The following is a 14,708-nucleotide window of genomic DNA, read 5'->3' as shown; positions in this document are numbered from 1 at the left end:
ACATTGTTATTCTACTGTTTCTAATTACTCATGTCAACATAATTTCTTATCTTACATTTAACTCTCTTTTCATTTTATCTTCCTTCCTCTTTGAATTATTAAGTTTTCCTTTGTTTCATTTTTAGATGGTAATTTATTTGAACTCCATAAAAACTAGTTTTGCTATTTTAAAAGATTAATGTTGCTAATCAATGATCAAACAATAAATGATTATTTCATTATTAAATAATGAAACAATCACTTACATATACTGTCTATGGCAAAACATGCAGAAACAGGTACATTTGAGAATGTTGTTAGTATCCAGTTGAACTAAATTGAGTAGAAACGATTTAATTTCAAAAACAATGCCTTAATTAAAATTGAAATTCTTTGTATAAAAAACAAAAAAATAAAAGTTATCAATGTCAAATAAAACACGGATTGCAACAATTCAGTGTTAATAGTTTGCATTAATGCCAAAAAAACATTAAAACATTATTATTAATCTGTGATAGTATTTTTTTATTCTATTTTTGTAACTGGAAGTAAAGCAAAAGTAGCAGTTTTTGAAACTAGTTGACATATTCAAGCCAAACACACACTGCTTCGTACGGCAGTTGTTCGAACCAACTCTGCTCCGTTTGAGCATTAGACGACACGACGCTGCCTGCCGATTGTAAGTCGCAGTCTGAACAAACTGTCATTAAAAAAGATCTGTTACACAGGCCTCAAATTAAAGGTTACTTTAAAAGAAATGAATAACACAATTTAAATCAATTACTAGATTGAAATGATAATCAGCTTACATAAATTTGATCCTTGCTGTAACGTAACATCAGTTCTTGTAGTAAGGTATTTTGTGTAAGGTTTGGCAAAGAAGCAATGTCATCTGTTTGGCTCGGCTTTGGAAGGAATCCCTATAGTTTTTACAGTTGGAAGAAAAAAAAACAATCATCATAGTAATGGTATAACATTTAATTTGATAATATTTATTAAAACTTCATGTAGAACTGAATCATTAACATCATTACATAATTACTGTAAGATACAAAAATAGGCTCCCTCCCAGCAGGAGCAGTGTCTACAACTTGACATAGATTTTTTTGTGGTTACTTTTAACTCATAATCAATCCACCCTTTCTGTGTTGGCAATTCACTTAAGTAACTGTACAAGTTACAGATTGTTGACTTTTTAGTTCTTATAGGACAGATCTCATCTAGGCATGGGTATCATATTTTGTAGGCTTCTACTAGACTTTTCATTTTTATCTTTAGTTTATGCCACTCATTCCACCATTCCTCCTAACTGGGTTTACTCTTACAACTTACAAGTGAGATGATAGCTAAGTGTCTACAGCCCCCCATGGGGATGTAGACACAAAAATACACTAGCAGATAGATAGTAATATTATTATTATTAAACAATAACAAACATAAGAAATAACAAACTAACATGATAATAACTTTCTTGTCATGTAGTAAGATTGTATAAAAATCCTTTATGTGGTGCTGCAAATATATTTAAGTAACTATAATAATGAAAAGTAGCGAACAAATTTAGTATCTTTCAGGCAAACACCACTAAGGAAAAGACCAGACTGTGGACTGTTCCAAAATGAGGTGGAAATGGGGTTTGTATTATTTTCTTCTACACAGGGGTCCGAATTTGCAAGAAATCCCTTCCATTAGATCTAGTTAAATGAGCTTTCTTTCTTAATATATTTAATTTTATTTTGCTGCACATTGTGATACCCATCAGCACTGACTTCCATGGCACAATTGATAATAAAGTAGTTAAAGCATGTAAATATTATGAATTGGCAGGAGATCGGTTATTTTCCCGGAAATTCTTGCTTACTTGTGGAAGTGCAGGAGGCCATCCCAATTACACAGAGACTTGGGACCCCTGCTGTATCGTAGATGCCAACATAAACTAAATATACTTTATATATCCATATATTTTTTGCTATGTCTTTAAGTAATACATTTTTTCTTGGAACATTATAGAATACAGTATGTACACAACACTCACCGCTTCCTTTTCCTTGGGTATAATAAATCCTCTATACACATAATCATCATCATCATCCTCTTCTTCCTCCTGTTTCTATATATACTGTCTCTTATACACATCTAGATGTGTATAAGAGACAGTATATAAACTGGAGGGCTGCATTGGCAAACAAGATAGAAAAAACAAAAACTCCGGAGATATGGTAATAAGTTGCCAGGTATATATATATATATATATATACTGTATATAATTATAGTAGCTTACATTGACTTGCTGTTAAGTCTCAGTAGAGAAACTGTGTCTTCGTAGAGTGCAGAGTCATATATTGGTTCGTCAACTTTAACTGGCTTCACTACCTTGGGTCTGTACTCCTGCTCTGCTACTTTTAAAATATCTTCTATCAGATCAGTTGCTGCAACATCTAAAAAATACAGGGCAGAGGTCAGCAGCAGAACAAAAATGATTTGAGAACTGGGATGTTTTTACCTATACTCATGTTTTGACTTAAGACCAATGATGAACCACAAAAGTCTAAAGAAGTCTTTTCTAGTGGGGTCCTTCTGGTGGTGATTTGGCAGTACACAAGAAAACCATCCCCCCTCTTTTTTTTTTTTTTTTGGTTTAGTTATTTTTTTACAGAAAATTTAAGAGGACCTTCCTAACATAAACAAACATATCCAAGCATGTTTCTAAGAAACGATTTTTCAGATTTTTGTTTACTTTTTGGTTTGTCACCCTCATTGTTCTCAATCAGCGGGTTGGCGCCATTCTTCACCAGTAATTTGGCCATTCTTGTGTTGCCAAATTTTGAAGCCAAGTGTAGAGGTGTGCAGCCTTCATCGTCCTGGAGGTTCATGTTGACTTTGTGCTCAGACAGCAAACAAACCACATCTCGATAGTTATTTGCTGCAGCAATGTGCATCTGCAAATTGAAATGTTTTTAATTATAATGTTATAATAATAATTTTTAGAAAAGAACCATTTGTCCAAATACATTCATATGGTAATGTGTTAAATATTTTTTTGGAACGGAATAATAACAGCAGGAGATGACAAATTAAATTAATGAACTGGTCTTTTCATTCAATTGATAGTTTAAAATAGGCCAGCAGTATTTATCTAGCAACCTATTTAAAAATAAAATATATTCTGAATTTTTCTATTCCAGGATTGGTTGTGATATTCTGACTGAATATATTGTAAACCAATATGGCATTATAGATTGATTGATTAATTGACTGACTGAATCTGGTGTTCAAACACATTTGTTAACAAAGGACCAATGAGACTTTAGCAGAAAATAGGCTAAATACAGTAAGTAGTATTTTCACGATATTTCGGACACTGTTTGAAATTAAAGGCTGTAAGAGCCACTATTTACTTCAATAATTATCTTCACTACCTGGTGAGCACCAGGAAGTTTATACATCTCAATTCAACAACTATTTTCTAACAGTGCTCACAAAATTTGAAAATAATTACATAAATGTTTGTTATTAGAATATGTTAATAACAATTTTTACACTTACTAACGAGATACCAGAGTCAGTGGTTGCATTGATATTTCCTTTTGAATTAATGAACTCTTTGACCTCTGACAGCATGTCATGTGCTGGCTGGTTCTTGATGTTTCTCAGTTCTTCATCAGTGTAACCTAAATAAAATTAATAATAATATTATTAATAAACAATAATTAATAGTAATAAGAATAACGCTGAAGAGAAAAAAAGGTGACAATGATGATAACGTTGATGATGACGATGATAAGAGTAGACTTAATGATGATGATTACATTTTTTTTTTATCAAACAAATTTTAAGAAATACACAATATATTTTAATGAATGATAATGACAGCAATAAAAATGATAATAATGCTTAATAGTTGTAATGATGATGATAATGATATAGGAATACTGATCAGTTTCTTCCATGATATAAAAACATAAACTAAATAATAATAATATTAATAAAATGATACCAACCCAGCGTTTTCATATGCTGTTCCATAACTTGCCGAGTCTCGCTACCCAATGGAGTATGATCAATTGGTGCGTTCCCATCAATATCAATAAGCCTAGCATTTGCTCCATTCTACAGTAAACAAACATTTGTATATCAAGAAAGCTATCATCATTTTTTTAATTGTATTAATATGTATATCTGCAAAGCAATATCTCTAAGATATATTCAAATATCAAAAGCATGAATGTTGGTTTTGTTCCAGTATAAATAATTATAATTCTTTAAATGTACTGCTCAGTCCAGATTATCAAATTTTCTTTGACAAAAATTTGCTGTATGCCCATATTTAGTCATGATGTGCCCATATATGGTAGTGATGTGATGTCATCATGACCATATTTAGGTATGTCGCATGTTTTTGCCAAATAAAATTTGTTAGTCTGAACAGGGCTTAAGAACTTACATTAAGAAGAAGGTTTACAATTTCAGTATTCTCACACGCACAAGCTGTGTGCAGTGGGGTCCACCAGTCATCATCTCTGAGATCAACGGTGGCGCCTCGTTGGAGCAGAAGTTCGGCCACAGACAGATTGTCATCAATACAGCACTGAAAATATTGAAGACATTAGTCAGCTGGTTTCCAAAAATCATTGTAATGATCATTTGGCTGGTATTATATACCACACACTCTAAGAATCTGATTGGTTAAGAAGCTGCCAATAACTTTAATCATCACTCCTATGACGTAGATTTTAATGATAATTCATTTTTTTCCCCCAAGAGAAAAGTACTGTCACCATAAATGATAGTACTTTTTGCCCTGTTGCAACGTGTAATCTCTAGGCCTTCACCTATAACATTGCTATGTAATTTATTACACGCACGGATAGTAAAGGGGACTCGACCTCTAAGACGCTGAGGAGAGAGATTTGGCACTTTGATCGTCTAGCCCTTAGAAGTAAGCCTAGGCCTACTTGGTGTGTACTCTTTTCAATACTTTTTTAGGTCTTGTAAAATCTGTATGAGGTATATAAAACAAATATTGACTGCTCAAGATTTGGTGAAATGGTGAAATCTATAGCCCCTTGGTGATGTGCAGACCATAGCCTATCTTCCTCTTCAGCCCTCGCGAAGATAGGCCACGGTCTCACATCATCTTGGGGCAATAGATTTCTCCATTCCCCTCATGAGCAGTCAATATTTGTATACTATCCTCCTCTCAAAAATTATGATTGTATATATGGCATGAGTGGTATGGTATAAGGGAAACAGTACCTTCCATTTCTTTCTAATCATGGTTATAAATAAATAAATAAAAGGGAACAAGAAAGAAGCGTTCACGTCGCAGCCCTGATTTTACCAATCCATTCACCACTAGACGTGAGAGTCGCAATGTTGAGTTTTTTAGAAGTAAACAAACATGGCTCCACAGAGTATGAACTCATGAATAGACTCAATAAGAAGAAAAATAAATAAATAAATAGGGTTGAAGAAAGTATTTAAGGTGTGGGGGAGAGTACTGCTTCTGCTTCCCCTCTAATGAATGCAATTTGGATCCTTTTCATGCAAGAAATAGGGGCTCAAAATTTGCACTATATATTGTTATGAACTTAAAATTTTTTTTAAAAATCATTAGTTGAAGGCAAGTAGTATAGTGTTATACATTTTTACAAACAAAACAAAATTTATGCAAAACATTATATGACTCTTCATTATTAAGAAAATAATAATTAAAGTATCAGTTAAATAAATGAGGAAAAAATGGCTAATAACTAACCGAAAGTGGCACTGTTTCCATAACAGAAATAGAAGAATTCATGTTTTTTCCCCCTTTTATCCAAAAACAGTTTATTCACAGGTTGTTCAAAATAAAATTTAACAAAATGTAACAATGGAATGTATTTTCTTGTCCTCTTTTATGAATTCAAAAATATCCCAAAACCTTGCCGATACTTCCTGGCACCTGATTTCTATGGTTTAAGTCTCACCTCAGGTAGCATTACCGACAAAGCAGAGATTTAACTTTGTTCAAGTTTTGTTGCTATCTTTTGAAATAAGGAACAAGAAGTAAGCAATCCATTCAAAATGCTTTCTGGTGGTATTGCGGAATCTTAAAACCATGTTGCCAGAATGGTGCTCCAATTCAAATACAGTACTCACATAAAAACAACATAAAAATTAGATCAAAGCATGGTTGAAAACATGCCAACAAATTCCTCAACTAGATGCTCAATAGGTCTTCAATGATGAATGGTAGTTTTGAAGTATTCTTTTATTCCAAAAGTTTCCTTCTAAATTGACCATCACTGTACCTGTGATCTACGGTACCTCTTCTGTTATGCTATTTGACAACAGTGGCATGATAAGGAGAAAGTTGGAAGAAAGATGGTGATAACACCCTGTCATCTAATCCGTCACAAGAGCAAAATAATTGAAAGCAGGATAAAACAATACCCCTCTCGCTACCCCTTCTTTCACCCTGATTGACAACTGCAAAAATAAATAGATCAAGTCACGATATGGATGACTTGTAGGATCACTGGTTACTCCTTAAATTCTTCCACATTTGTGACTGATGACAATTAAGTACAGAAACATTAGGACACAGGGGATATTAACAACAAATATCAATTGTTCAAACTAAGTTGCTTTGGTGTTAATCATCAGATCATCATGTGCATAAATGGCTCAAAAAACAACATTCATACTTCTTAAAAATCTAAACATCCTCAGAACTTTAACCTCTACTGGTTATGATACAATAATCTACACAAACTCGTTGCTCGGCTAGAATATACTGAGCACGACTACAATGCCAGCTGATAAGAAAGCACCATTTGGTGTAATCAATTTAAGTGAACATATGAAGTGTCATTGTTTCTACTTAGAACCTCACTAGAATTCACTTAAGAATTTATTATTACATTATGATTTTCCGCCTGAGCTATTCAAATGAAATAATACAATTAAAGGGCTAGTATACTTTAAAGAACTATTAAATTAAATTAAAGAGGTATTACTTTTCATCATCTTTTTTTTTGTTTTTTTGTTTTTATGGGCCAAATTCATAATTAAAGCCTTTGGACCAGTAACTCAGTATTTTCAGTGCTGTCTAGTAGTTTTAATTTTCTTAAAAAATTCAATTTATATTGCAACTATACATTAACTTAATTTTTTTCAACAGTTAAAAAATCAAATATTATGTCAATGCTTTCTTTACAGGTGCTACGATTTGAAGATTTACATTTAAATATTAATTCTAAAGGATGTACTCAATTAAAGAAAATCTACACATTTTATAAGCTAGAACTATAGGATCAATATTAAAGATTCAATTTAGAAACATGCTGAACAATGAGGTACACAAATTAAATCACAGCTGCATTAAGAAATCCATGATAGATCTATACAATATAGAATTTTGCTTTGAAATCCGGAAATTGATATGGTAACTACAGTAGAAATACAAGCCCTAAATATTACGATAACTAACAAGAAAGAGGTTGATATCTGGATAAAATAAAGTATAACTGTACAGCCCTACAAAAGAATATTGATACTTAAAGATGTAGAAGGAGAGAAAAAGGGTAACATTTTTAAACAAGAATAAAGAAAGAAAAATACACATACAGTAATTCATTAAAAAATATGCCATCAATTTAAAAAGATGATGGGTGTAGACATTTAGAATGTATAATAAAAAAAATATGATGGAGGAGAAAAATAGACTTTTAAGAGCAAATGTTGAGTTACTATAATTGGAAGAGGGGGTGGATAATATAACAGAATAGAAAAGGAAGGGAGAATAATGCAATGTAATGCAATATGAAACTTTTGTCTTGAATAGCGGATACAGTGGTCATTCTATTAAATAATGAAATGAGAATCACACCCATACTGGATCATGAAAATGACACAAATAACAGCTGATACTAGTGACTACTACTGTCTGTGATTACTTCTACTGAAAAAGAACCTTATATAAAATAAGACATTGACCATGTATAAAGGTATGGATCATCTGCTTCTTCACCTTATCTATATTTTTACTTTCTGTGCTATTCATTCATAATGAGCCAGGGCGGGCCGTCAGGGAGAAAAACCACAATTCATCGGGGAGAAAAAAAATGTATGTATTTTCTACATATTAGTAGACTTAAAAATCGAACAAATAGTTTTTGAAACCTCTAAAATGTCATATTTTTCGGGAGTTTCGCCTCCTTGAAACACTTTCAAGAGATTTTGAGCAACACCCACCCACGCCCACTTATTTTTGTTTGGGAACTCGAACCCCCATAAGGCAAATCCTGGGCCCCACTGCTTATAAAATATTGCTAAATTGAAGGCGGAGAGGGTGGGGGAAGAGAACTAAATTATAATGAAATGAAATTATCAAAGCACAAGTTAAAAGTTAACTTTCTTTCAGCTCCAGAATACATCAAACTATTGCAAAAAAATCTGCCAAAAAATAAATCTCACAAAAACATTAATATTAAGCTGAAAAAATGAAAACAAAAAAACACACAATTCTAGATTTAAAACAGTTAAGTAGGCCTATAATATGATCTCCAAAAATGTATTTCTCATAAAATGCCTCATTTGCAAGAACATCTTAAATACTGTACAGTAATTATGAAACAAGGATTAAACATCTTCAGAAATGAGAAGTATCCATCAGAACATTGTAACCAAGAATGGACCAATCAGAGTGTTTACAATACCATCAGACAGCTTAAAATGTACCAAGAATGGACCAATCAAATTTTGCTTTAAACAATACCAATGACCCAATCAGATGTTTTAAAAAAAAATCCAAAGAATGACCAATGGGATATTCTAAAGCATACTAGAAATAGACAATCAATGTTTTCAAGTACAATAAAAAAAAAAAACCAATTAGAGTGACACTGAAGAGAGAACAACGACCTCAGTGCTTGATACAAAAGGAACAACCCTCAAACTTTTTTTTTCCCTCATGACTCACAGCGTGGGTACACTGGGAAATCTTTAGACAATAAATGACTTGTGATGGCTCAATGGTTATCAAACCGGAATCTATTCAAAAAATTGACAATCATTTGTAAAAGATATCATATAATCAAAATTGGACATTTTTTACAATTTTTGATGTTGCAATGTCTGTTACACTCATTTGGTCTGCCACAAGAAATCATATAACATTTTAATCTGAATGTGCACTAGCAGTTGTTTTTTATATACATAATAACAAAAATAATTATCCTAAAATTAATGGGAAAAAATGGCAATGGGGTACATTTTTCTAAAAGTATTTTTTTTTTCTGAACAACTCTTGTTTATTTATTTGTTTTTTGGGAAAAGGGAGAAGTTAATTGAAATTGAATCTGTTTAAAAAATATTCTATTATATTAGTAAAACTATAAACATAAAAAAATAATAAAAACAAAAGAAAATTTAATATTAAAAAATGTGTGAAAACAATAGCCTCCTAGATGAGATGGAACCAATAGGCAGATGAGACTGAAACCAAACGAAAATGAAGCAATATTATTCATTAACATGCCATGCATTTGAACTTTGAACTTTACGTTCTCTACCTGTAGTTGATGCCGTCTCCCAATACTAGAATTTGACCGCAATGGTGCCGAGACCGTTAGCATACTAGAAACAAAATGTTTAGATTACGGTATAATATTCAATAGAATTATAGAATTTCACATGAGACCAGAGGCTGGAAATATTGAGAATTATACATTTTATAGAATGGACATAAAGAAAAATATATACAGAATAGAAAAAGAAATGCATAAAACACAAGAAAATCATATCAAATAATGAATATCTTCAAACTACAGCTTGATTCATCAAACTACCTTTTAATGATGTCTTGGTAATGAATAATTAAAATAATAACCTCTATTGTTTATTTACTTTTGTCTGCCTGTTCTTTTTAATGTTTTCCTTAGATTATTATAGTCCTATTTTAGGGGGACACTGTTATGGCTGTGATATTAAATAATTATATGAAGGAACAAGTGGTTGAAGTGGTAATCCAGAAGAAATGCAAGTGAATGTTTGTAATAAAATAATTAAATAAAACATTCACTTATACTAATCGATCACGGGACAGCGTCACTTTCAGTATGTACAGTATGAATTAACAGTATCTTCTGCCTTTGCCTACTACATCGAGTCTACTACTGTTAGACTGTAAAGAAAACGACGCTATCCAGAATCAGGAAGTGCAGTTGTTAATGTTTAAAAAGTTTAATATCACTATTTCTTTAGTTTTTTTGGGGTTTTTTTTGAGTTTTTTTAAGTGGTTTTTTTTTAATACATAGAAATAAATATATGAGGACCTTTGTACAAACCACTGGGTTTGAGGTTGCAATTTACTTTTAATCATTTCAACATCATAGCATTAGCATCAATTAAAAACGATATAATTATGTTTAAGATATTGTAACAGTATGTAGCAACAAAAAAAATGCTATTTTTTTAAGCAAAAATGTGATCTTGTTTATGGTACTAAAACCGATATAGCTATAATCCTTACACAATGAATACAGTAGAATACACATAGCATGTTCTTGAATGCTGAACATATCTCAGTAGATGACTAGGACAATAGTGATGTCGCGACATTGATCAATTAATGATTTAATCATATTATTAGGTTTTAGCCTTGGTAGGGTCAGGGTTAATCCATGTCAGCAAAAAATCAAATTCCATGTCTTTTGTAGGAACATTTCTCAGTCTCTATATTGAAATTTAATTCTGATCAGTATGATCATTTTTTGTGGTATAGGTTTATTTATAGTCTACCCTTTTATGAAACAGGCCAGCCAAGGGTTTATGAGAGATTTAAACTTGGAATGTATCAGAAAGGAAAAGGAGAAGAAAGGAAAGGAGAGAAATGAAAGAAATAGAAAGATAAAAGAAGGAAAAGGTAAGAAAGAAAAGGTAAAGAAAGAAAATATAGGGAAATAAAGGAAAAGACAGAGAGGAGGTAGAAATGAAAAAAAGAAAGGAAAATAAGACATGGAAAGAGGCAAGAAATGTAAGGACAAGAAAGCGAAAAAAAAATCATAATTAATTAATTAAACTGAACAAAGAAACTTAAAATTATTGTATTTCCCAAATAAATAAATTAGTTAATAATTCATTATTAATTAATTTATTTATTTATTTATGTAGTGAATTGTTAAATAATTTATCTCACTTCCGGTTGCAAAAGTGCATAGGTGTTTACATTATTTACTATATAAATTACATTAGTATTAACAGTCACAATTAGTTTTCAGTCTGCTCTCATCAAGCACTATAGATTAGTATGAATTATTTATCAATTGTTTGCTTATTTTGTTTAAACTGATTTGTTTAAGACATTATTCATGGACTTCCCCTCTTAATTTTTTGTAAGTTTAATTTTAAGTTTTTGCAATATGTTGTTACTTTTGTACTTTGTAGTGTATGAAAAGAGTGCAAATTTGTTTGGACTAATTGCCTCTTTCCTGGAAATTATACATTGTATCTTGGAATGTCAAAATAAATAATATTATCATTATAAAGAGATAAAGAAGAGAGATTTGTCATTAGTGAAAGAACTATGAAGTGGATGAAAGGTTCAAGTGAATGAGTTAACAGGATGTTACACAGGAATTGAACGTGGAAATCAAATCTAAACATCATTAACAAAATTTACAAACTGACTCAGACAAGATCCGAACCTATGTCCTCCAAATACAAAAGAACATTCACTCATGCATACAAAAAAAAAAAGTGGGGAATTTTTTTTTTCACTCTCCTGGGTTCTTAAGTCAAAAAGTAATAATAATTTCTATATTAATTTGTATTGTGGTTTGGGTGTATATATTTGATTTAATCCATCTAAAATGTAGTCTAAGTTAAAAAGTGTCTAACCACAGGTTTTATTGTACTATTTTGTGATGAAAGAAGTGACATCTGTATTAAAATCTTCAGAAAATTTCAAAGCTACATTAAGTTATCCAAAAAAATATTCACTTTTGCATACAAACAAAAAAGCAGGGAATTTTTTTTGGCATTACCTATTATAATACTGTATTAATTTATTAATTTGTATTGTTGTTTAAGTAATGAATATACTTAAAATTCTAAATTGAAAACTTCTGTTAAGTCAAGTTTTATTTATTGTATATTTTCTTACTTTTATATATTAACCAAATCACTGTTGCAAAAGTGCATAGGTGTTTACATAATTTACTATATAAATTACATTAGTATTAACAATCACAATTAGTTTTCAGTCTGCTCTCATCAAGCACTATAGATTAGTATGAATTATTTATCAATTGTTTGCTTATTTTGTTTAAACTGATTTGTTTAAGACATTATTCATGGACTTCCCCTCTTAATTTTTTGTAAGTTTAATTTTAAGTTTTCGCAATATGTTGTTACTTTTGTATTTTATAGTGTAAGAAAAGAGTTCAAATTTGTTTGGACTAATTGCCTCTTTCCTGGAAATTATACATTGTATCTTGGAATGTCAAAATAAATAATATTATCATTATAAAGAGATAAAGAAGAGAGATTTGTCATTAGTGAAAGAACTATGAAGTGGATGAAAGGTTCAAGTGAATGAGTTAACAGGATGTTACACAGGAATTGAACGTGGAAATCAAATCTAAACATCATTAACAAAATTTACAAACTGACTCAGACAAGATCCGAACCTATGTCCTCCAAATACAAAAGAACATTCACTCATGCATACAAAAAAAAAAAGTGGGGAATTTTTTTTTTTCACTCTCCTGGGTTCTTAAGTCAAAAAGTAATAATAATTTCTATATTAATTTGTATTGTGGTTTGAGTGTATATATTAGATTTAATCCATCTAAAATGTAGTCTAAGTTAAAAAGTGTCTAACCACAGGTTTTATTGTACTATTTTGTGATGAAAAAAGTGACATCTGTATTAAAATCTTTAGAAAATTTTAAAGCTACATTCACTTTTGCATGCGAACTAAAAAGCGGGGAAATATTTTGGCATTACCTATTATAATACTGTATTAATTTATTAATTTGTATTGTTGTTTAAGTAATGAATATACTTAAAATTCTAAATTGAAAACTTCTTGTTACGTAAAGTTTTATTTATTATATATTTTCTTACTTTTATATATTAACCAAATCACTATGGAATCTAGTACACTGTATTAAAAGAGTATTTCAGAATGAAGAAAGAAAATAATAAATAAATAATAATAAATGTATTAATTTGTATTGTGGTTTGGGTGCATAATACTTGATTTAATAATCTTAATTATGTAAAAAAGTCTAGGCACAGGTTTTATTTTGTTATTTTGTGATGAAAGAAGTGTGTATCAAATCTAAAAAAACCCTCAAAACTAAACTAAAACCAATCAAGTTATCAAATTTTTAATGAGACAGGGATCAAAACATTTGGTAGGGAAAATATTTGATTGTTCTAATTTTCAAGAGGAAGTTACACTGTATGTTAAAATTAAATACAATTTTATTTATAAGTTTATTAGTCCTAAACAAAATCTATCATCATTTAAAAAAATTATTAATCATCATTAATTAATATAACTCATACTGGTGAGAAGATATCTAACTTTAATAAGCAATGTGGCTGTCTATTGAGCGGATGACCTTCAACGTACTAATATGAAAGGTCAAATTTGATAATTCAAAACACTAAACAGTGTCGAAAATCAGGCTTAGAAACACAATTTATAATTAAAATGACCGAGATTCTAATCAACTAATGGATTAATTAATTTTATCAAGATATTGTCAATTTCTGAATGTTAAAAACTGATGCAACTAATAATAGTTGTCATTAGTGTTTCAAATAATTACTAAAAAATTTAGTTTTATTCAAAAAGAATCACAAAACTTCCTTATTTTCTAAAAACTTTTATTCATCCTGAGCCCTGTGGGAGAGCAGTGTTCAACACTAAACAGGCCACCCTGGTTAAAGAAGAAATAAATAAATAACAAAATAAATAAATTCTGGTTTATTTTTCACTTGGCACCTCTAATAATTTTTGAATTGGCACAGTAAAAAATTCTGATTTATCATTATTTATTATTTTGTAGTTGTTTTTAGGTTATCTTAGAGCCAAATGGCTAATATTAAATGCACTTTATAAGCCTGTTGGATTTATGCAAAATAAATGTTTATATCATTATAATAATTGACAATTTTTATAAATAAATAGTAAAAAAATAAGGATTTCTCTCATGTTGCAATTCTAAATATCTACACAAAAGTAAATAACAATACAAACAATTAATAGGTTAATTAAAACAATAATTATTAAACTACCTTTAAATATATGAATTAATAATTACGAGAAATTGAAAGGTGGCCTACCTGATGTAAGACTGTGACGCCTGTATCTGAAGCAGTATTCAAATCAGCTCCTTGGTCCAGTAAAATAATCACTGTGGATAGAATAAGTATTTTTTTTTAAATATAAGTTTCTGATAGTAAAGATACAGCATATGTGATTGCTAAATAATTTAACAAACAATAATTGAAATTCTTAAATGTTAATAAACTTTCAATTAAGAATTAGAATTATATAACATTTTCCTTGCCAATTAATTGATGTATAAATAATACAATAAAAGACCTTTAGTAGGTGGTTATCAATTATTATAAAAGGGGTGTTTTTTTTTGTATCACTATCAATGAAAGCTTACTTGGTTTACCTGTACTTCTATTTCATAATTTGCCAGAGGCCAATTAAGTCAATT

General features: G+C 30.3%; 1 protein-coding gene across 1 annotated transcript in view; it reads right to left on the bottom strand.

The window, feature by feature from the left end:
- Positions 1–14,708, bottom strand: part of LOC117103371 (unconventional myosin-XVI-like) — a 61,661-nt gene that overhangs the window by 40,483 nt on the left and 6,470 nt on the right. Inside the window, exons 3-11 of the mRNA XM_033243917.1 lie at positions 14,323–14,393; positions 4,424–4,567; positions 3,981–4,089; positions 3,526–3,650; positions 2,717–2,918; positions 2,261–2,417; positions 2,146–2,152; positions 2,015–2,086; positions 789–899 (exon numbers count right to left, since the gene is read on the bottom strand). Of these exons, the coding sequence (XP_033099808.1) occupies positions 789–899; positions 2,015–2,086; positions 2,146–2,152; positions 2,261–2,417; positions 2,717–2,918; positions 3,526–3,650; positions 3,981–4,089; positions 4,424–4,567; positions 14,323–14,393 (998 nt within the window). The remainder of the gene's footprint in view (positions 1–788; positions 900–2,014; positions 2,087–2,145; positions 2,153–2,260; positions 2,418–2,716; positions 2,919–3,525; positions 3,651–3,980; positions 4,090–4,423; positions 4,568–14,322; positions 14,394–14,708) is intronic.

Source organism: Anneissia japonica, unplaced genomic scaffold, assembly GCF_011630105.1.
Source record: "Anneissia japonica isolate Jap-2015-1 unplaced genomic scaffold, ASM1163010v1 scaffold1891_len642697_cov171, whole genome shotgun sequence".
Taxonomy (NCBI): domain Eukaryota; kingdom Metazoa; phylum Echinodermata; class Crinoidea; order Comatulida; family Comatulidae; genus Anneissia; species Anneissia japonica.
This window is presented reverse-complemented; position numbering and strand designations above follow the sequence as displayed.